This window comes from Falco cherrug, chromosome 4 (assembly GCF_023634085.1).
Source record: "Falco cherrug isolate bFalChe1 chromosome 4, bFalChe1.pri, whole genome shotgun sequence".
NCBI classification, from domain to species: domain Eukaryota; kingdom Metazoa; phylum Chordata; class Aves; order Falconiformes; family Falconidae; genus Falco; species Falco cherrug.
The window spans coordinates 62,548,035-62,572,157 of NC_073700.1; the positions used below are offsets into that span (position 1 = coordinate 62,548,035).

Below are 24,123 nucleotides of genomic sequence, written 5' to 3' on the forward strand. Positions count from 1 at the left end.
ATTACTGAGGTTAAAAATAAAACCACTTTTTCTTTCCGCATCTGCAGTGACCACTTTAAAGGAAGGTGAGGAGTAGAATGCCTTCTATGTAGGCTGACAATGATTTAAGTTTGGCTGTTTGGATTCTCCTGTTTTCATATATTAACTGTAGCTATTTTTTCAGTACCATAAACATGTTGCTATATAAGCTGACTTAAAAAACCCAAACCAACCAAACAAAAGCTGCCCATAGTTAGATTTTTGTTCTACAATTTTTCTGCAAGGTGGTTCTGCAAATTATTTCCACTGGAAGTTTTCAGGGGACCTGTTCTTCAGTGTCACTTGATTGATTTAGAACTGATTAAAACAAAACAAAAAAATCTGCCTCCTTGATCCAGAATAGTGACACCAGAAATAATAAAAGGTTATAGCTTTCTTACTTGGTCTATTAGATGAGATATTTTTCCTAGTGCTTTCATGTATATTGCACGTGCCAGAGTGATGCATACTCATGACAAACTGTTCTTCTTAATCAAGAGCTCTCAGCACTGTACCCCTACGTATTAGAGCATGCTTGTTCTGTCCTTAACAAGGAGAATCTGTAGATTCTCTTTAGTTAATAATAGATAAGTCTATTTCCAAAACAAATGCAGTCTAAAATCAGATGATACCTGCTGAGTTGTAAAATGATATTAGTTAAGCTGAGTTGCTTAAGGCAGAAGCAGAATAGCTTCGCACTTGCTCTTTTGGGTTTCTCATTAAAACCATGTTAAAAACATTTGATGGAAGAAATCATTGAATGAAAAAGACCCCCGTGTTCTGATAAATAGCAAATGAAGGATGGCACCTGTTGATGTATTAAATGCCTTCTTCACATGTTACATATTAGAGCAGCAAGTGTAGTACTTAAGTGGATGTTTTCACTGGAGGAATGATTAATTTGGTAGCTACTTATATTTTGCATGAGTTTTGTTCATATCAGTATTGAAGTCAGGACAGTAATGGTAGATGTTGAGACTTGCTTACCAAAAAGGTCATAATGGTATCTGTTAGAAAAAGGTGCAACTCAGACAGTATTGCCAAATGTAATGTTAAAGCTTGTTTTTATTGCCCATGGAAATGCTCTTATTTCATTTTCTCTGGTTTTTTACCTCTTTTTTTTTTTTCCCCCTGCGCAGCATCTGGAGACCAGACAGCTCACATCTGGAGATACATAGTACAGTTGCCTACACCTCAGCCAACTGCAGACTGCAATGTAAGCAATCAGCTTACTGCTACTAAACTAATTGCACAGCAATTTCATCGAATACAAGTTTTATAAGACTGAATGTTAAATTTGTGCATCATTGAAAAATTACATGATTTCAGGATTGCAAAAGGTGGGATTTTAAGGTTTTAGTTTAACAGATATATTTCAGCCTTTCTTTTGAAAAAGATTCACTTCGTGTTTTCAAAGATCTGTGGTGCAGAATAGAATATGCCACTGTAAGTACATTAATTGACGTTTTGTTCAAGGTAATAAATGTGTAAATAACTGTTGAATAATTTTTTTTAATAATTCAAATCATAAATAATTATGTTCTTTTTAAACTAGTTAAATTCTTGTAGCTTAACTTACTGAGGCACCTGTATTAGCTGTAGTTGCTGTGAGTTGAAAAATGATGGTTAAAGACTTGTATTTTGGGCATTTATTTATTTGTATCTTTATTGATTTCTAATTGATCCTTGCCAGCATTCATCACACTATCTCATGTTGTTGTCCCCAGGCTTTTATTTAGTCAGTATTTACTGTAGACCGTCAGATGCTTAATTTGACTTAAAAGCACCCATGCTAAACTGTGAAGACAAACATAGTTTATAGCATGAGCTTCTCAGTAAGCTGAGTAGGGACAAGACATAGCTGTGTAATACAAGATATATTTATGAATGGAAAATGTTTGATGAAATTTATTTGATTTAGCATTTCCATTTTGAAAGAGCAGTACAAATGTGTTGTTTTTTTCACACGCAAATATCATGAAAGAAAAGCCTATTTGTCTTGCCTAAGTGAAATAGGGTTCAGAGATCGATGCTTCATGGTTAGCAAAAAAATTTATTTTGCATCTAGTTCACATCAGCCCTGCATGATGACTGTGTATCAACCAGCAGACAAATATTGGTGTCCTGATTTTGACTAATACATGAAAATACAGCTGTAAATGATTGTCTTCCCAAAGATTAAAACAGTCAGTGTCCTGTTCAATGCTTCCTTCTCTTAAAAATCGAAAGGGAAAAAGTCCATTGGTAAACGCGCTCTGGTGAAACTTTAGAGTAATACAGTAAGGGGAATAAAAAAAGGCTTGCCAGATAGTAAAGGGGACAGATAATCAGAGCTAAACAGTTTGGAAGAGATTTTAAAATGAAGTGGTTATTACAACTGCATTTAACTCACTGGTATTATTCCTCCAACTAAGTTTTTGATAGTAAGTACCTGAATAGCCTAGATTCTACAGAATTAAGTCACCCACGTTCACAGTAAGGGGAGTGGAAAGCATTTATGTTGTAAAATGTAACTTAGAGACATTCAGTCTCTTTTATTCTAAATCTTTTTTTCTCTTATATTTTATAGCAAATGTCTGGAGAAGATGAAGTTGAGTTCTCAGATAAAGACGAACCTGACGGAGATGGAGATGTTTCTAGTGATTGTCCCACTGTCAGAGCCCCCTTAACTTCACTGAAAAGCCATCAAGGAGTGGTCATAGCAGCTGACTGGCTTGTTGGGGGGAAGCAAGCTGTGACAGCATCATGGGATAGGACAGCAAATCTGTATGATGTAGAGACTTCTGAACTTGTCCATTCTCTTACAGGTATTTGTTTACTCACACAAAGATAAATTGGTCGTTTATGTTTATGTGTGGTACTACTTGTAGAGAGCAGAACATTGGGAAAAGTAGTTTCTCTGGTGTAAGATGCGAGTGTGTACAAGACTTAAGCTGCTGCTCGGTTTTTTTAATGGTTTCTAAAATTCCAACCTTGCAAATTCTCTGAGCGTGAATTTGTTTTCTTTTAGGCTTGTGATATCACCTATGATAGTAGTTGTTTTTAAACTGATTGTAGCCAACCTTTAGTTCTTGCAAAATGGTTTTGCTGTGTTCATGGTGTATCAAGTAGCAATAACCTATCACTACTTCATAATAATGTGAAATGAGTAGTGGGGTTTTTTTGCTTTTAAATACAATTCCAAACTTTTACAGCAGTAGTAACATTAAAATTCAGAATTATTATTAATATTATTATTATTTTCTGTTTGGAGAAAAAAGAAAAAATCATCAGCATTTCATTCAAAGTGTATGTGGAAATGGGAAGTCTTTTCTTCATTACTTTACGTGTTCTCATCTGTCGTTGTAGGGCACGACCAAGAGCTAACACATTGTTGTACACATCCTACCCAACGTCTTGTGGTGACATCATCACGCGATACAACCTTCCGTCTGTGGGATTTCAGAGATCCTTCTATCCATTCTGTGAATGTCTTTCAGGGCCACACAGAGTAAGTGACAGTTCCTTTACAGGTTTTTACAAGTTCCAGAAGTATGAAGTATTCAGTTGCTAATCTGAACAAAACTGTTCCTGTGCTCTTTTTGAGGTGCTAAGTTCATTCCCCTGTTTTAAGAGACTGATTTTCACAGAAACCCCTAATTGTCCTTCACATGTAACACAGCAGTACTTAATTTCCAAAACAGCACCCAGGGCTCTTGGTGTGATATTGCTTATATGGTAAGTCTAGCTAAAACTCCTTACAGTTAAAGGTAATTTAAGGTATGAGGTTGTTTCCAGCATTGGTTATACCTGTAGTTTACAGGTATCACTGTAGTGCAGTTGATGGGGCAGGTTACCCCTGCCTGTCATGACACTCGGTGTGAAATAAAGGTTACTTTGGAACCAGTAGGGGGAAAAAAGCAGGGTTAGTTTTTACACTTTAAGCTAAAGCTTCTAATTTGTACATGAGATAAGAAATTAAAATAAGGGCATAGATTACCATGTTCTGTCAAAACAGTAGTTTTGGCGTAACATTTTTAGTTGCCAGTTAAGACTTTTAAGTTTTTAAACTGGCTGGTGTGGAATATGAGCAAATGTAGTCACGGGAATCTATGTTACGGTGTTGACCTACCTTTCTGTTAATCAGAGCTTTGGTGCACAGAAAATGCAGGAGTAACTTTGAAATACTTTACCCAAGAAAACAAATCTTTTTAAAAGGTTTTGGAATGTTTCAGAAACAAATCCCACCTTCCTCCTTCAGAACAAAACGTGGTTGTTAATCTGAGCTCAAAACAAACCCCACAAATGTTTATTCATGTTTCTGTTTTTTTTTAATTTGAACGTGTAGTTTGCATATGACTCAGTTTCAGTATCTACTTTTTCATTTTCCCAGCTGTTGGCTAACCTCTATATAAAATAAAACCTCTTTAAACCTGCCCTGCCCTGAGTTCCTCAGCTTGATAACTTACGTTATGTGCATGATCATCATCCCTTATAAGTAGCCATGTTCTGATAGGAGATTAAGCTTAATTTTGTGGTCTGCATCCTATAATTGTTTCATGCCATAATTTTTGTACTCTACTTTTTGTAGAATGACTTGTAAAAATTGGAAGTTTTGTGACCAATTTCCATTGGTGCTTGCGTTTTTTTTTCTGAGCTGGTTAATTGCTTTGTCCCAGGACATTTTATCAGGGAAAGGAACATGACTGACATTAGTGTTTTTCTGTAAGTATGCTGAGACCAGACGTTGTTGGTCTGGGGAGATGGTGCATACTGGTAAAGCTGTTAGCTGGTATTTTGGCCTCTATCACTGAGACCTATAAACTATCAGGGAGTGTATTTTTTTTATGAATGGAATAGACCTTAGGCAACCTCTTTGGCCACTCTTGTTCCGGCTTTTAATTGTCTTCATATTTTTGTGTGTTGTATCATCTATCTCCATTTTGTTCTTTGAATGTATGAGTTTCTAGTATTGACATAGGCTTTTTCACAAAATATGCTCTAATTAAGGGTCTCAAAACTGATTTTACTGTTTAATGGCTAAGGTTGTTCAGTGCTCTGTTTTCTCAAAGAGATGATTCTATTACGAAGATGAGTATTTCACTGAGGAATGCAGTCAGAGCAGAGATGGAAGTTCAGTGTTTTGGAATCAAGACATACTTTGAGGGATTTTATTTTTGGTCCATTATTGTGCTGCCTGTTGGCAAAGTATTTTTAAATTACTCTGTAATCAACACTGTAACAATCTTCTCACATTAAGCAGCATAGAAGAAACTGTTTTATCTGTTGACTGGAAAATATGTACACACAGGACACTTTTTTTGGCTTCTATGAATGTCTAATTGAATAATTTGCCAAGTTTTTCATATTTTGATAGGCTGTTGGAATCAGTTCTCTAAATGGATGTTACAGCCATTAACGCTGATAATTTAAAGTCCTCAAGCATAAGTTTTAATAGCCTCTTCGAAGTAGGATCTGATGAATAGCTGTTCTAGAGCTCATAGAGCAGCTCTTTTTTTCCCCCATGTGTATTTCACCAGGTCAACTCCGAACGCGTTAAACCCGTATAATTAGATGCCAAACATCTCAATAGTGAGGCCGGCAGGCAGGGCTTATTGTGTTGTAGCCCCCAAAACCTTACTCCATCCCCACGGTCCTTCTCACAGGAGAGCCAAACCATCACCGTGCCCCAGCGGTGCGTGGCCGGGAGTGCAGGTGTCCTTCCCTGCTGCCCGGCCTCTCTCCGGAGTGATTCTCCGCGCCCCTCCGCGCCGCAGGGACCGGGCAGCCGGCGGGGGCGAGCTGGGTGCCGGCCGCAGGCTCCCGCCCGGGGCGCAGCCATCCCGCCGAGCGGCGCGGTGTCACACTCGCACCAGCAGGTGGCAGCACTGCCCTGCCGGCTGCGCGCCGCGGGACTGATTTTTTTCTTAAAAATAAGACTTTTGTTACAGGCTGATTTCTATGTGCGTACCCATAGCAATTTTTATTACTAGTGCTGTTAATCCCCAGGCACATCCCTCTATGAGGTGTTTAACAGAGCCCTGGGAAAAGGTTACGTTTATATTATCATCCAGACACTTACTTGTTGCATGTTAATTAAATTGACTTCCTGAGTTAAAGCCTCCAAAAATTATACTGGGAACTCAAATTGCAACACCTTTTTCTCAGCAGATACCACTCTAAAATACATGTTTGATAATATATAGCACCTATTGAGAAATTACTGCATTTACAGGTTATTGATTAGAGCTCTTTAAGTTGAACTAAGGTTTTTCTGCAAAGAGCAAAACGCTTCTGGCATCTACATGGCAATTTGCATTCCAGCTTCACTTCTGCTTTTGTTTGCTGAGCCTTGTGCAGCCGTGTCTCGTCGGGGCTTTGAAGGCCACTCTTTTTCCAGCGTGGTGTCCTAGTTGAAAAACTCTGGCATTGACATGCTCTTGCATATGTGCTTGATGAGTGTTTCCATCTCTTCAAGTACTCAGCATGTGCTGAGGTCCGTCTTGATGCGTGGAGTCTTCTAAAATGTTCATGCTGGAAATCCTTACCATTTGTAGCTTAAAAAAAAAGCCTGCACAGATCCACTCAAGTACTTTACAGATTTTATACATTTATTCTGACAATTTAGTAACACTGGAAATAAGTGAATCCCCTATTGGCAAAAGAATGCTTATTAGCTAATGAGTTCATATACATCTTTTGAACCATACATTGATTTTCCTATCTATCTGTATTATGTTGTTGCTTATATGCAGTCGATGAGTTACTTGGTAAATATTAAAGACCTTTGTTTTGTTTAGTGACTGCCAAAGGTGCACAGTGGTTGGGCACATAATCCTTGAAATGCTTGAATAAAAATGTGCAGGACTTCCAAGACTGGACTTGCAAATACCATCCTTCAAAGAATAAAATGTTGTCTTCAGAAGCAGCTTTGGATTGCAATTCTTAAAAGAATATCCTTTGCTAGTGCTTCTTGATCAGTATATAGTTATGCACCAACTTGTATTGCTGATTAAATGCATATTTGGCTTAAAAAAAAAAAAAAAAGAGCAGGCACTTTTGACCTAGCCAGAAAATATTACAGTTTGTTTATTTATGACTTCTCAAATTTACTGGTATTTGTAGCTAGATAGAGCCAGGGTGTCAAGCGTGAATGTGCATTAACTGTTGGATGTGTATTTTTGTGTTACTTTCTGGGTAAACTCAGAGAAAAAATTGCTGAAAGTGGATCTTATTTGTGACAAAGAGCTGAACAAGGTGGCTTATAGCACTTTCAGACTACAGCATATTCCTTCTTTCACTCTGGTTGTGTTACGAGATTGAAAGGGTAGGTTCCTGCTCATTTGCTGTCTGTATGTCTCTGAATATGCAGCTGGATGGTGAGTTGTGCTTAATCCTGAGAACTCTGAAATTAAAGAATTTCAAATATGTCTTGCTGCTTCAACTTTTCATCTTCAAACTCTTACGCTTGCTGGAAAATCTGAATTAAAAAATACTTAAGCAACAACTAATTAGGATGCTGGGCTGAATTCTGACATTTAGTGAATTGGGAATTAACGTCAAAGTGGCATTCTGTATCAAGAGAATAATAATTGCTTTAGTTTCGTGGACGCTCACGTTGGCCAAGGTCAGCTGGCATACGCATATTCTTTATTCTGCAAGATTTAATACTTGTAATCTGATGTGTGTCTGTCTTGTTCTTGAAAGACCAAGTCATGGCAGGGGGGAAATGCCTTCTCTTCAGGCAGCAATGTCATTAGACATCCTTGTTGGAAAGTAGTCTTATTCTAGACATCCCCGATATTACAAGGTCACTGTTAGGTGTTCTTACTCAGCTACATTCTCTTGGTGAAGCTAAGGCATATCTAGATGTAATTCTAAAAATGCAAGTTTTGCACCTTTGACTAAAAGCTGTGCTAGGAAAGGGAGCCTTGTGCCAAATAAAATGTCACAAGGTGGGTGCTGTCAATGGAGTTTGACCAGTTGAAAGCATCTGTTCTTTTCAAGATAGTCCTGTTCTGGCTTCAGCTATTGATGCTATCAGTGATGCTTTGTCTACCATTTTTCTGTTCTTTCTCATCAAAGAATGCCTTAGGCATTCACGGTGTGTGGATCTCTCAGTCCAGGGTTTTTGTAAGAAATGCAAAATTTTTCTGATGAAACATACAGTTTTCTCCCCAAGCCTTACTGGTTAACTAGATGATTCTGATATTACTGTTAGTATTCCTACCTTGTTCTGTCTACTGTGGGTTTTTTTTTCTCTTGCATTTCATTGAAAAAGGCCCCAAACTTGCCTTTCAGACACTGCTGTGATCCTACGTTTACATGTTAGGTATTCTTTATATGAAGATTGTGGCCTGGACTGTAAGCTCTAGGGTTAGGTTTTTTTAATTTTGTGCTTCTAAACACATACCTGTAAAAATCTTTTTGTTTACATTTATTGCATACATGTTACAGAGCATGTTAAGGTTTCAGCAGTTTTCTTAAGAGTTGTTAGTTTTATTAGCTGATAGCTCAAGCATCTAGCTTCGAGTTTGTCTAACTTCCAATGCTCTTAGCTTCTTTGTGAGTCTGTTTCAGGACAGACTGGGGCCAGCATATTTTACATGCCTTCAACTCATCCAAGTTACCTGTCTTTTCTCTCTTGCACAGCTTGAATACTCCATTTTCTTTCCTAACCTTCCCCCAGCGCAGCACTGGCATGGGGTTGTTGAAGTGCTGAAAAAGCAATTTGAAAGATAATATTCTTTGATAGTTTTGTTTCCTTTATGTTCTTAAACCTTTTCTGTTGTTACTAGCAAACTTCCTCATTGTAAGAATTGCTTCCCAATTAATAAAGAAATATAAAAATTTGAATGAACTACTCCTTTAGCTGTAAGAGTATTAAAATTAAAAGCCTGTAACTAAAAGAAAATAAATCCTTTAGGTGTTTTATTTTTGGGAATAGGGTATGTAACATACACAGTTAGACTGGGTCTAGCCACTACAATGCTAGCCACTAGAGTTTTGTCAGTCACTTTAAAAAAGATGTAGGCAATAAATCTGTATCCAGTTGCCTATGAGTGCTTTAAGCTTCACTGCAATAGATGGAGAGAATCTTAATTCCATTCTTGAATGCATGCACTAAAAAGTGCTATGTTGGTTTCTTTTTTTTTTTTTTTTTTTCAAATGACCCACAAAAGAGCATAGCCAAAGGCCTTTTCTTTGTATCCTGTTGAGCAGAGCATAATGTTTTAGAGTGTGGTGGTGTTCTAAAGCTTACATAACATATGCAGCAATACTGCAGGGATAAATGGACCTTTTTTATCCCATCAAAAATGTAATGGAATTGATTTAAAAAATATCTGCACCTTAACTAATTTACTAACTTGCCATTGAGCAATTCTCATAAAAGCTAGTTACTGTTTTCAGTCCTGTATCATTTTATTGTTTTAAGATGGTGAGAAGAGGAGATACTGACATTTTTTTCTAAATGTCATGAAACACACATCTCTGGAATAGATGTTGTTTTAAATGCTAAAAAAATGACTTTTCAGTACTAACAGTTCTTTCTGAATTCCCCCCCCCATCCTTCTTCAGTGTTAATTGCTTCATGTTTGTTCTTACCATTTCTCAAGCTGGAGGGAAAAAGCTCTGCTGATACTTGGAGATAAATCTACAAACAGAGTTTGGGAATTGTATGTTTAGCTTTTCCTGGAATCACGTGTCTGTAGCACTTCTAAAACCTGAATGCACCATCAGACGTGGAGGTACTGGTATGCTCCTCACCTGGGACTCGTGTGGCCATTGCTATCGCCCTCTAAGATGGGGAAAGTGTTGTCCGTATCTGGAGGTTTTAAACCCAGGTTGTGGCTTCCCCTCAGGCTGCAAACTGCTCTGTGTGGGGATACGCTTTGTTTCTCTAAAGGAAACTCTTGTGCAGAAAAGCTGTCCCAAATAAACCTTCCTTTAGGTTTTGTTCCTGAATTTTACTGCTTAAAATGAGAGGCATATTTAAACACTCAAAATTTGCTGTTTAACTAAATTTGGTATACACTGAATGAATTTATCTGAAAGCTCTGTTTTAGACTGTTTTCTCCAGAACTTCATCCCCCACAAAGTTTAATGCATCTGAGTAGATTAGATGCCTTTTCACAGGCACGAAAACATGTTGTCTCCCGATGTTCAAGGGTAAATCCCAGTGTAGGCTGCAAATCAAAATGGAAAGAGCAGTGTTAACTTTTCTGGTGTGTTGCCAATAAGGATTCTGCATCAGCATTTCATGGTCCAATGTTTTCAACATAATTTTTTTTTTTTTTCCCCTTCCCCTATGTGTGAAATTTCAGCAGATTGTTATGCAAAACAGTTTTGTGTCTCAGTGTGACTGGGGAGACAGCTGTTCAGCCTAATGAGGAGTGCTAGCACTACAGTATTTCTGTTGATTGAGACCCACGGAGGGAGCAGGATGTTCGAGGCCAGGCAGCGGTGTGTGGTGAGGAAGTGCCACGCTGTCAGCTGGAAGTACACGCTCGGCTGCTCCCTATGACAAGATAAATGAGTTTTGCTGGGGTTTGGCGGAGGCTGAAGCTTTTCTGGAGAATAGTTGTAGCACACCAAACTCCCTGTGGGACCCATGGTTTGAAGTGTCATAAGACTGCTTCCTCTTCGCCAGTTTTTTTTTTTTTTTTTTTTTAATGTCCTACAATATCTGTCATCTTTTTGAGTTATTAAAAACCTAATGTCTTCTAGCATTCTATTAACACGGGGTCTGATGATCTTTTGTTGTCATATTAATGTAGCCAAGGGGATGTTAACCACAGTTCTAGCTGGCTTAGAACAAACTGAAGACTAGTATAAAAAGAAAGTAAAACTAGCCACATGAAAATATAGGAAAAAGTCTTTTAATTTTTGTGATATGGGTGGGGTTAGGGAGGCAGTATTTTTGAAAGATTTTTTGTATATCAGCTCCTCTGCGAACTTCTTTCTTCCCACACAAACTTTGCTTCCCTTTGTTTTCACCTTCCCCCTTCAGCTGGGTTGAAGTTCTGTTTTAGTTTTTAAGTAGGAATTGGCCTTTCTTCTTGTTGCTATTTTTTCTTAATCTAAAAAAACCAACCACAAACCAACAAAAAATGAGATGAGATGCATCTGTCTCACCATAAGAGATGCTCCAGTTTGGAATAACAGAGGAGACAAAGCGTGAGCTGTAGTGCGTAAGAAAACCTACGAGCACAGCATTTGCTCATGTTTTCTTAAGTCAGTAGCGTTGTACATGTTCTTGAATTTAAATGTGTGTGTGTGTGGTGTTTGTTTGTGTTTTTTAAAGTATGAACACAGTATATTCCACTTAAAAAAAGATGACCAGAAAAACCAGCTGATCTTTACTCTGTTGACAGTCAAGTGTTGAGAAACCTCCCCACATTTGTCAGGTGTCTGAGAATGATGCTGCTTTTGGCCTTTCTAGACTTGGTGTTGAGTTACTTAAAACTTCTAGTCTTGCAGTCTTATTTTGAAAATGAGATACCCTTGAGGACTGAATTAGATGTATCAATATCAGTAGGTTCCCTTAGAAGAATAATGTTGCGTATTTTTAAAGCATAATATCTAGGACTGTTACACAGTACATCCGTATGCTGTTTGCTTTGAACCTGTGACCAGAATTCTTGATGGGGAACACTGGGTTCAGTAAAAGGTACTTTTATATCAAGCCTTTGAATTCAAAGCTCCTTAAAAAGGCTGGTTTTATAGTCATGTGTGCTTGCAAGTAGTGCATACCCCAGTCTGCAGTGCCTTACGGGGTTGACCTGTTGGCAGGGTAGGCAGAGGACTAAGACCGCTAAACACCTTTAAAAATGTCACGGAAAATGACCTGGCTGCCTTTCTATCTTTCCCAGTTGCCATACAGAGCTATGGCAGAACTTTATTGCGTTTTTATTTATCAAATTTTTTCTTAGTGTACCCAGTAATACCTGGATGAATAGTTAAACTGAAAACAGTACAGAAAAGGATTTTGTTTTCTTTTGAGTCTTTTTGTTTTTACAGGAATAGTGTTGCACTAACCTAGAGTTGGCATTTTGTTTGCATGGTGATAATTTTGAATTTTTCATTTGAGAAATGGTAAATCTAAGAAGGAGATAACTCTATGGCGTCAACAAAACTTAACTATGTTTTGACAATAAGTGATAAAGGAGAACCAATATGAGATCAAAGAAGCTAGAAAGCTTTTTGAAGTTGTGGAAAAAAGCATGCAAAGTTGGAGGGTTATTTTAACACAGTTTCACAGCATACTCCCCCTGTAACTGGAATAAAACGTATGATGGGAAAACAGATTTCTGTGTTGGCAGCAGAGTACTAAAACACAGTATATTCATTCACCTGGAGCTTTCCTACGACTTGAATTCCTTGTACTGTTCTGAGCAAGGAAGTCTCCCAATGTGTGTGCAAAGTATGGGGATTTAATAGTGAATTTTATACTTAAAAACATTGTTGCAAATGTGTTACAGCAATATAGAGCTCAGTGAAAGTCTGAAACATTTTACAGAGGTATTTTGCCACTTGTATAATGAACTAGTGAGGAGAGAAATGCAGATGTTGGTAAGTTTAACAGAGGTCAGGATGGTGGAAGACAGGTTTGGCGCTAAGAGCATACCAATCCTATTTTGCAGTAACTTTGGCTACGTGAACGAGTTTTCTTCCCAAATGCGAAGGTGCCTAATGAAAAAGACTAATCAGTTGTGGCCTTCATGTATGTTTTAACTTTTTGACTTCCGGTTCATAAAGTCCAGAAGCTTAGGTGAAGACCTCTTGGTTCTTATTGTAATCATCTCCCTGCTAGCTCAGATGCACTCAAGTAATGCATTAGGAAACTTGGTATGATGAATAAAGTGGGCCTTCATCCTAATTAAAACTTAATTTGGTGTCAATTTAAATTAAAAGGCTTGCATAAACTGGTCCATTGTGACCTGGCTAGTGCTAATCTCAGTCAGCAGCTTGGATAGGACATGAATTCAGATTTCTGCAGGACAACCAAAGTGACAGTAACAACTGACAACTTAAATTAAAATTACTAAATTCTAAGAAATTGATGTGCATGACCCAAGTTAGAAGATAGTCATTAAATCAGATCTGTAGAAACAGAGTTGAGAAACCTTCCCTTGTGATTTTAGGGAGAGACAAAAATGCTTTTTTAGTACATTGTGTGGGCAGAGAATAACTGGTTTTGAGTTGGGAATTTGCACAGTATTAAAACGAAAATAGTACTACAAAAACTTTAATTAGTTAATATGATATAAAGGTAAAAGATTTTTGTTAAAAATCAGCTCATCGTCATGAGAACTGTTCATTCGAGCTCAGCAGAATGCTGTTCTTTGAAAATATAAAATACAAAGATAAAATTCTAAAATAAAATCCTTCATGTAATTTTTTTTGAAAGTAGTATGTTGCACTTCCAATGGCTTGAAATATTCTTGGGAGTCTTTCTCTGGCTGCCCTTGTGCTTTTTTAGACAGAATGGGTGAAATTTGAAGAACTGGTCATGCTTTGTACTACTACTATTTGCCCTTTTTTTTTTTTAAACTAGCTCTCAGACTTAGCTGCTTGTAAAATATGAATAGAAATCAAAATGAGAAATTATTAGATTGCTGTAGCTGTTGCTAGTGGAATTATACGGGAAGCTCTGCGTATGTATTACAGCATGTTTAGGTGTGCATGCAGAATAGCTTTAGCTATATGTCAGGTAGGTATTTTGGATCTTTTCAGTGTCTGTGCTATGAATGACAAATGCCTGAGGTAGTTCTACAAAAGTCTTTGGATGGAAAGTAAAAGAACTTGACTCAGTCTCAAAACACTTGAGAGGAAGAATTGTACTGTATGGTACTAATTCAGTTTCAGTTGTCTGATAAGCCTACTGGACATTAATACAGAACTTCAAAAGTTAATTAAGATTTCAAGATTGGATGTGTTTAACTCGTACTAGGAATAGTGGAATATGAGAGATGCGTCTGGAGTGGCTGTCCACTGTTGGGCTTCTTTTCTTAACACTTGGGCCAGTCAGGCCTTGTTATACTTAAGTGACACAGCTTTTTGTAAGAATATGTATTTTTTAAAATTCTGAAGTACTCCTTTGGAGTTTTAATATTTCAGGTTACTTTTTTTTTAAAAAAAAGGCAAGCTACATATTTTAAAGGAAACACAGGAACAGGAGACAGAGCTTTAAATCAGATGGTAGTTTAATAAAGAACTTTAGAGCTTGACATCTTTCTTTTTATTCCTGATTGTTTAGCACTGTGACATCTGCAGTTTTCACTGTGGGAGACAATGTTGTTTCTGGTAGTGATGACCGTACTGTAAAGGTTTGGGATTTGAAAAACATGAGGTCTCCTATTGCAACGATCCGTACAGATTCTGCAGTCAACAGGTAAGCACATCTCTGAGTTACTGTTTTTCTCAATTCACAGTTTTTAAAAATTAATTCTTAATTTCTTTCATGCATGTGAATGATTCAAATCTGCCCCAAGGGGGGATTTAGACTGGATAGTGGGAAGCATTTCTTTACTGAGAGAGGTGGTCAAGCTTCCTTGAGAACAGGCTTCCTTGAGAGGTGGTCAGTGCCCTGAGCCTGGCAGTGTTTGAGGTGTTTGAGGACAATGCCCTTAACAACACACTTTCACTTTTGGACAGCCCTAAATTGTTCAGGCAGCGGGACTAGATGATCACAATGGGTCCCTTCCAATTGAAGTAGTCTAGTCTATTAATTCACTGCATATGCATTTGATTTTACTCACTAAAATTAAAGTTGAAGTTTCTGAGACTTTGAAAATGCCTGAAGTGGTTTTATAAAGCGCAGGAGTAGTCAACATTAATTTTCAGTAAATACGTAGTATAGCTTTGCTGAGATTTTTTTTTATGCAGGATGCAGATATTAAGGCTGTTTGAGCATTTAGTACAATAGAAAACACCTAAATAGTTTAATACTTTTTTCACTTGAGAATTTCAATCAGGAAAAAGTCAGCTGTATCACTTCTCACGAGCTTAAACCTGTACTGTCAGGTTCTATTTGCCAGGCTTACCGTTTTATACATAACCTACTTTTGTCTCTTCTGTGCAGGATTAACGTATGTGTTGGCCAAAGAATCATCGCCCTTCCACATGACAATCGACAGGTTAGGTTATTTGACATGTCAGGAGTGCGATTAGCACGCCTCCCTCGCAGTAATAGACAGGTAAGTGAGTATTTATAGCCTTAAAGTATGTCTGTTCTTCTTTCTTATCAGGTTAAAAGTAGAATTTGGTCTCTCCAGCTTAAAAGCTGAACAAATACTGAACGACATTGTTGTCTATACATATATGCTGTTGTTAGTTGCTGAGAATGACCAAAATGCAAATAAGTAACATATTTCGATTTTTTTAATTAGAATTGGAAATGATGTTTCAAGTGGATTTCGTCTTAATTTTTCTCCTTACTAAAGTGAAAGAGGTATCTGCTTTCTCTATGAAATGCAAAAAATGTGTAAAAGCATTTCAAATGTGTTTTAATGTCTTGATGTGAATAGTGTCAGAAAAGTGACATACTATGAGGTTTAGTGTTTGGGATTTTTTTCAGTTAGTGTTTGATTTGTTACATAATGAAACATAAAAGAAAAGAAGTAGGGGTCAGTTCTGTGATCTGGTGATAAATTTCTTTCCTTCCGTGATTTTGCACGTGTATTCTTGATATTTGGTACTACATACTAAACCATCCTTGCTGCAGCCATCAAATGTTGTGTGTTTGTGGTGCTTGGCATGGCAAGCATCGCTAATGGAGCAAAATAAACTAAGTGAAGTTAATTGGATTATACCACTTCAGTAGGCTTTTTTGGGTAGATTCAGCAGCTCTTGACAGAATTTAAGAAGGGGGTTTAAGACTTGTTTAGTCTTTTTTAGTCTTCAGTGTGTTGTTTAGTGATGATTTTTCTTTTTTTTTTTTTATTCTTTTTTTTTTCCCCTTAATATTTCCATTCAGCCTGACACTACTGAAATCATGGCTTTTTTTTGTTTTGGGGTGGGGTTTTTTTGTTTGTTTGTTTTTGAACTAAAATGTTGGTCAGAAAGCTCCTTGGGGTGTTTTTGTTCCTATTGGACTTGAAGAATAGGTAAGGCATTGTCTTTCCTCAGTATGACATACCCCCTGCTGTAGTATTAACCTTTCTGAATTATGAATGTGATGGACACCTAATCTTACAGGTTTATGACAGAGTAGTTGCCAGCAAGTAGTTTTGTATTTTAAGATTGCTTTTATAAATAGAAATGCTACAATTAAAATTCATTTTGCTTTTGTAAGTAAAATGTGATTCGATAGCAAGCATACCTTGGAAAACTCAGAAGTTTTGATGCACCTGTTTGTGTGTTTCTCTCGTTACGGATTTGGTGCTGGTGTTAGGGAGTCTCCTTGTTATAAAGATTTTTCCCTTGCAGGTGAAAATAACAGTGACCTTGATAATTTTCTAGTAGCGTTTGTAAAAACTAGCGTTGAGCATTGGTTGTGCCACCTTGCACATTTGCAACTCAACCTTGCCCCATTGCAACTCAAAATGCAAACTTGCTAACTTGTTGACATGGAAGCTTTCAAAATATACTGTAAGTAATACTGCTGCCTCCCGAAATGTTGCAGGGCCACAGAAGAATGGTATGTTGCTCAGCGTGGAGTGAGGACCATCCAATATGTAACCTCTTCACTTGTGGATTTGATCGTCAGGCTATCGGTTGGAACATCAACATCCCTGCTTTGTTACAAGAAAAATGAAATGCAGGAAGAATGTTTGTGTTTTATGTTGCCATGGACTTCCACACTTTCGCAGACTTTTCTGAACACTGGTCTGCTGTCTCTGTAAAAGCTCTTCCTTAAGTGGAGACTTAAGCAAATGTTGTTCTTGTTACACATTGTGCACAGTTTGCATGAATTGTACAGAAAATGTGATTTTTTTTAAAATTAGTTTGTCTTGTGTATAAACTTTTATATTTTGGCATCCACTGGTCAATATGTTCACTGTTGCATAGAGCACATAAATGTTCATAAGTTATTTAGCATTTAATAGATACATGGTAGGGCATTACATTTGTGACATAAATGTGAAACTTACGTAATTAATGTAGAGAGTGTATATGTCTGTTATGTTTTTCCATTACTCTACATATCTGCCTTGTGTTAAAAAGGATCTGCAGGGCTAAAAGTTTGAAATGAAGTGTGAATTTCACTAGTTGTATGATTGTAAACATTTTCCTGTTTGCATCTGATTTGGGATACTTTTTTTAGTGCTGCCGTGTAGTGCAACTTCAACTCCATTTTTATCCCGGTTACTGGAGAAATAGTAGATTTGACAAGGAAAGTACAAGCAACTTGTAGTGAATATAGGCTGCCAGATTTATTTGGAATGCTTTTTTGTACTTTTGGAGAAAAAAAAAAATCATTCTGCCCTTCTTATATAAAGTTATTCTAAAATCTTATGGCATTTCATACTAGCAAAAATCCAGAATATTACAATTCTAATCACTAAAATCTACTCAAGCAAATTTTGAAGCACTTTAGTTTATAGCTATTGTTATAAACCATTTATGAAAGTTTGACTTTACCAGTGAATGTGAGCTGACCTTTGTAAGAAGGATTGCTTCTTTTTGGTGATCTGCCCAGAAAGGAAATAGTTTTTTTGGGGGGGTTGGGTTTTTTTTTGTTTATATACCTACAGTGAGCACACTTTTAATTGTGTTCACTTCCCATATTTTTATTTTGAGCCAGCAATACAAAGTAAATGAGTACTACCTCAAAAATGAATGTTGGTCAAGACGCATTGAATCTCTCTGTAGCCTAGAAAAAAGCACTTTTGGTCTCTGGCTGAAGTACTATCTCTGATGTGAGAGGAAGGACAATCATATTAAATGTGATCCTTAAGATAATTAACCCCTAAAGCTAATGGAGCAATACGATAAGTAAGCATCATCTGTCACCTTTCTGTTCTCAGCCGTGGCAAGGGCTGCTGCAGTCCCTCTTCTGTCCCAAAAGGGGGTAATTAACATAGGCCTCCCTGTTTCCTCCCAAATGATACTGCTCTGGTTTTGCTCCTCACTGTGCTTAGCCTTTTTTACACTGGCGGTGGGATATTACACCTGATGACAGAAATAAATGCAAGTGGCAGCTGATGTCTTCGAAAGACCAAAAAGGCGCTTCAGACAGACACTTCTTTTTAGCTAAAGGGAGATACCGCCCCTAATCGTCTGACATATCACTGTATAAGATGAAGGGTGAGGGTAAGCCAAGGGTGCAGTCTTGCAATGGGAATCATGGAGTTTGTGGTAGGTTGGCGTAAGAGGAGTGGCAGGAACTTTTTATCTCATCATGATTTTGTGAAACTATAGCTGTGCTTGTGCCCTCTACAGCACTGTTTATGACATGAAGAAAGGTGTGTTAACTGGTTCTCCTGTTAACTAAGATATAAGGGCATCGGAGTGCAATGGCGTGGGATGATGAATGCCTCGTTGAGGAATTGTAGGGAAACGGGGGTCCAGGATGTAGTTTTGGAGCATAACATTAAGGAAGCTCAAGATACTTAATGGAGAATGTATGTGATCTTATAGTACAGTTCATCATAGTAGCTTGATCCTTGGGTTTTTGTCGTCTTTTGGTCTTTTTTTTTTTTTGAGATACAGGATATATACATAATTGTACTGAAGTAATCTTAAAATACCAAAACTAGGGACGCTGGAGAAAGCAGCTGCAGAATTTAAGTCTTCTGATAACAAGGGTTAAAGGGTGATGTCAAGGTTCATTTTCACTGTTTTTTTTTCCTGGGTTTTTAACTCTTGGGTAAAGCCATTTGATGTTGGGTTGCAGGTCTTACTCTTTCAGAAAAAAAGGTACTTTTTCTTTTAGTTGGTAACAGAGAGAACTTTACACAGGCTGACGCTGTTTAAAAAAATGAGAAGAATGTCTCTCTAGCCAGTAGAAGCCATTTCTCCAGCATGGCCTGCATGTAATATCTTGAACAATGACGGTCGTTTTACTGCCTGAGGTGGGGGGAGAGTGTCACTGGTTTTGGTCCTGCTAAACTAAATCATCTGTTTAAGCTTCTCTAATACATATGTAATAGAGGAACACTGGACTCTATGCAGTTTAATCATCATTGCAGCAGACTTTTTATATCGCCAGAGGGATCGTCCTCTGGTACCAGGAATGGGGCAACTACACACTTTCACTTTGAAAAAAATCAACCAAACAAGGTGCTAGAGCCACGTTCTTATGAGCAGGCTAATACTTAAATCAGCTCAACACTTAACTATCACTTAGCTTAATTTTATATGCTGTACTGAAGGTTAAGCTGAGGCTGCCATTCCCCTTGAAGCAAATCACATGTGAGCAGTGGTAGTGAGTAATGCTACATAGACTAAATGTGTGGAAAACATTTCATAGCTTTGAATGTTCTAAAGAGTGTTTTTCAGCACTGAACAATGTCCAGCATTTCATAAAATGGAGGAGAGTTGCAGTTACAGTTTCAGTATTGTGCAGAATTTCACAGAAAAGTCATCACTGGGCGAAATCAAGCTTTTATGTCTCTCAAGCAATGCACATCAGTTTTCACAAAGTTTGTGTATACGGTCAGAAAGATCTGGAATGAAACATTTGTTGCGTAAATCTGTGAAAACTACCTTTTTGGGAAAAGACTTTATAAGTTATGTGGAACCACTTTTTATTATTCTGCTGATTTGTTTTTAGATGTAAAAATGTTTTTCTTCATTATGATTCAAAATGCATTAAAATATTCAACAATTTTTTTTTTTGCAAGTTGCTGTTCTTCTGTGTTGCATTAAGGTTGCTTTTAATCTTATTTTTTTCACAGTGTTAGTAGTCAAAAGGATTTTCCTATCCACTTTTCACTCTTCCGTGCTCAAAAAGTTGATTTCCAAGGCACTGATGGGCACGGTTCTGCAAGAAGGCCGGGTCTGTCCCTTACAGTAGGACTTCTGTAGCGCAAATGGTCGTGCTGCCAGTAAAGAACATAGACTGAAAAGGTGCTCAGACCTGCATTTATACTGTCTTCTCCAGTTTTGTATGGAAAAAAACCCTTGTAATTACGTTTTGTTCTGCAGATTATACAACAGTCTCCCCATGACTCTTCAGAGTGCTCTCTGATTGATACTTTTAATGAAATCTAAATCAGTTTTCATATGTTTAGAATACAGCAAAAATATTGCAAAACCTCTCTGGCGGGGGAACCCCACCAGCAGTTTTTCTCTAGGTTGAAGTAAAGGGTCTTTGCTTGTTGCACCCATATTACTCAAAACCTAAAGCTTTGCAATATTGAAATAAATTCCCAAAAGCTCGTTGTCGTAGTAAGCCATGCGGTTGGGTTTTGGATGCCTGGGCAAAGTCCTGCCTAACCAGCCCCCGAGTGCAGGACATCGCCTGTTTTCCTTCAGTGTCCTTTAGGAGCCTTTTATTGCCACATTTTGAATCCTGCAGAGCTGGTGGTGCTCTGGAAAACTGTTATTATTCAGTGTTGCTGGTGATACGGACCAGTAATAAAAGACTGAAGTTAGAAGGTGGCACAACTGATGTGAGAGCGGGGTTGAGGCAGAATGCCAAACCCTTGTTTTTAGTTGATTGTAATTGAGGGGTTTAAATCGAGTTAGAGCTTATTGCAGCTGGTTTAAACTTGTGATGCTTGTAACCTCCTTAAATCTTTTGATGGTCTAAGTTATATACCCTTTACAAAGGCCATTTCTGTCTGTATTTTGGAGGGAGGGGATTTGAAAATGAGTATGCATTAAAGCCTGTTTTGTGGTGGTATTGTTTCTTTTTTTTCTTTAACTTGTGAGTAAATAGTGTGCACAAATAAGTGGTTTCAGTAGGATGTCTGTGTTAGCCTGAGGATGGGCTGCAGGAAAACCACTCTGTTGTGCATCACAGTTTGCTCTTTAGACTGGTGTAGAAATTTTATTTAATGCTCCACTGAGACCAAAGTATGTCACTGAAAAATTACTCAGCCTTGCGATATTTTATTTTTAAGTAGTGTTGTTACCTTTACTAATTCCCACAGGTCATAGTCTTCAGAACATAAGTAATTTGCAGGAGCTTACAGAAGAAATCCTGTTTAATTCAAACTGTAAATCCTGGTCAAAATGAACCAGTGACTGGGAGAGGTGTCATACTGGGGAAGTGTGGGTTGTACCGATGTGCTTGTCAGTGTCTTGCGAGTGAGAATATTCATCAGTACCAGGACGAGCCGTTTCCCAGTGAAGAGGGGAGGCTGGTGAGTGTTCGCAGTGTCTAACCCAAGTGCCTGAATTAGCACTTGGAGCATCTTGGATGATTTTTGCAACTTTCTGAAGGGTGGTTCAGTGTGCCGCATAGAGCACAAGCGTTCAGACTTTGTGCTGGAAAATGGAAACGGTGCAAAGTGTCTGGGATGGCATGCGCAGTAGAAGGGAGCTGAAAGTAGAAAAAAAAAAAAAGTTCTGGCTGGAACTATTTTGTAAATGGAAATGGTTTTAGTCTGGCTGGTGGCCGCTGCACAGCAGAATGACAGCACTGCTAAGGAACCATGTCGCCTGATGCTACTTGAGGCCCGATTTCCAGCTGCTGCTCGCTGCATGGTGCTGCCGGCTCCCACCAAGACTTTGCCATACTTGCTATTCGCTTTAGTTTAACACCAGTTTTCTGTGTTTCCCCTCTCCCACTTGTATTTGTCATCTTTCTCCTCTCCCCAGGGTAGAACAAATGTAGTTACGTGTTTATCTCAGAGCACAGCGCCAATGAAAAGAAACCCTTGTGCACAGGTCCACGCAAGGAGGCTGGCGGCCCTGTGCTGGGAGCAGGGGCTTGGTGCTTGGAGCTGACTTTGACGTCGACGTGCTTTTTGTCATCTTCATGTTTGTTCATTTTAATTGTTAGTAATGAAGCTTCCTTAAGACTTTCCGCATTAACGGTCTGGGGTTACTGAAGGCTAAATCAAGCCTGTGCACCTTAACTGACAAGAGAAACTAGATTTGCAGTGCTGCTGCTGTAGGTGACTTAAGGCATCAGGAAGGGGCAGACAATGATTTCAAATGCTGTGGAAGCGTTACAGAGAAAGGGGAAGGAGTCTGTGGCGTATGCAGGAGTGGTGACCCAGCATTGGAGAACGAAATAAGATCCTGGGAGAAACCTAAAGAGGCAAATCTGTGATGAAAGTGTTTGAACTGCAGATGAGGAACACGAAGGAAGAATAACGAAGGGGATGAAAAGCTGAAAAAAAATGGGAGAGCTGAGGGAGCCAGGTGGAAAAGAGAGCACGGAGTGGTTAGGAGGAGGTGCATGTCCGAAAGGTGAAACTTGCTGGTCAGCTGCGGATAAACTGTGCTGGGAAGCCGGAGTCCAGTGGATGCACCGACTTGAGCAGAAGGAAAAGGAGAGACGGGAACAGGGCAGGGACAGCCTGCAGAGGGGGGAGCAGCAAGCAGTGAGCTTGCTGGGAAACACGGATATCTGGATGTGCTCTCCGTCCAGACCCTGATACGGAATCGTCTGGAAGTTAAAGATCTTTGTATTTTTTAAAACATCAGGCTTGTTTGTTTCAGCATCCTTGGTTTGGAGAAAAGCTTGCTTATATAGAGCCGATCTTAACTGTATATATTCAATTCTCTATTTCAAGTGTTGTAATGGTGCAGAGATGTCTCAAGCAGCTGATACATTCGCTCCGAGGATTTGTAACCTTAGCACAGGTTGCAAATGTTACATACAAACGAGCTCTACCCTACAGACTCCAGGTATGACAGCAGGGCATGTGGCTGAGTAGGAGTCACTCCTGGAGTGGAAATCGCTTGAGTGAACAATTGATTTGGCAGGAGGAGATGCTCTTTTACATGATCCCTTTGAGAATATGTGGCCAGTCTGGAAAGTAAGGTTCAGTATTTTAAGCTTGAGGACGACTTTGGAGCAAAATGCTCTGAACACTTGCCTCTTAATTCTGTTTAATTCAATTTAGTCTGAATTGACTAGGGAATCTCTTTAGCCAAGCGAAAACAGAGGTGTCTGAATGGATAGATTACACCAGGGAGACACTGCTGTATTTTCAGTAGGGTCTTAGTCCTGGAAAAGGTGAAACTGGCCTTTCCTTCAAATTTTCACTTTGTTGAGATGTCAAAATTTGATACCCTCCCTCACAAATCCAAGTAAAAAGATTATTTTTGGCTTCGGTGATCAAACTTCGAACTCCAGCTCACGCAAATGACTTTTGGTCAAAATACACCCCTAAGATTACAGACATTATCAGTCTTACGCAAAGGCGGCATTTTGTGCCTTCATCCAAACCATTACCTGATGGAAAGGAGAACAAGTAACTGGGTAACTTCCTAAGTTAATCTTCTAAACTTATGTGCGTTTAGCATTTAATAATGAATATATTTTCCTCTTAAGTGCTTGATTTGGATAAAGGCAGAAGTCTGATTTTAATTTTCTTGTTAGTTTTTTAGACCTTATCTAAATCTTTGCTCTGTCACCAAGATCAGCCTTGTACAGATGAAAACAGAACCCGGGTATTTTAGTGGAACAATGTGTGTCCTCTGAGGCTGTAATTGCTGAGTGTCTGGTAAGGTGAGTAATCCTAACAATAAATAGAAAAGTGTAAAATCTGACACAGTACAGAACAAACACTGAAATCAGGTTGATCGTATGATAAAAACTTGAAGTACAGGATTAAAGTATTAGGGAAAAGGGAGAGAAATGAAGGAAACCCAAAACTTTTCAGCAGCAGTTGAAGGGTAGAGGGAATAGTGATGATATCATTGTTAATTAAGATTGTTTTTCAGTGTGGATAATTGCAGGACATGTTGTTTTGGCCTTTGGTGTTCTATGAAGCTTGCAAAAACTGTCTTTGCCAGAAGGCTGTCAAAAAGTTGGATGCTGTCATTGAGTGGTGCAGCCTTCAGAAGTGCTGAGCTCCCATCAATGTTCTGTGGAGTCTGGCAGGTGGTTAAGAGTTGGGAAAATCACATTCAGATGGGCCTAAATATGTATCTAGGAGCTTCATTTTAGTTGCCTGTTTTTTAAAACTATACCCTAATTTTGTATATATATTGTGTTGTTGCTGAATTAATGAACTGAAAAGTTCTTGGACACAGATGCCTGGTTTACTGAAATAC

General features: G+C 38.3%; 1 protein-coding gene across 2 annotated transcripts in view; it reads left to right on the top strand.

The window, feature by feature from the left end:
• WDR37 (WD repeat domain 37) overlaps nt 1-19,773 on the top strand; it is a 48,177-nt gene extending 28,404 nt beyond the window's left edge. For both annotated transcript variants that reach the window (XM_055708104.1, XM_055708103.1), the window contains 6 exons: nt 1,158-1,234; nt 2,588-2,825; nt 3,367-3,508; nt 14,258-14,392; nt 15,083-15,197; nt 16,625-19,773. In XM_055708104.1, the coding sequence (XP_055564079.1) occupies nt 1,158-1,234; nt 2,588-2,825; nt 3,367-3,508; nt 14,258-14,392; nt 15,083-15,197; nt 16,625-16,756 (839 nt within the window). In that variant the 3' untranslated portion in view covers nt 16,757-19,773. The remainder of the gene's footprint in view (nt 1-1,157; nt 1,235-2,587; nt 2,826-3,366; nt 3,509-14,257; nt 14,393-15,082; nt 15,198-16,624) is intronic.
• The last annotated feature ends 4,350 nt before the right edge of the window (nt 19,774-24,123 follow it).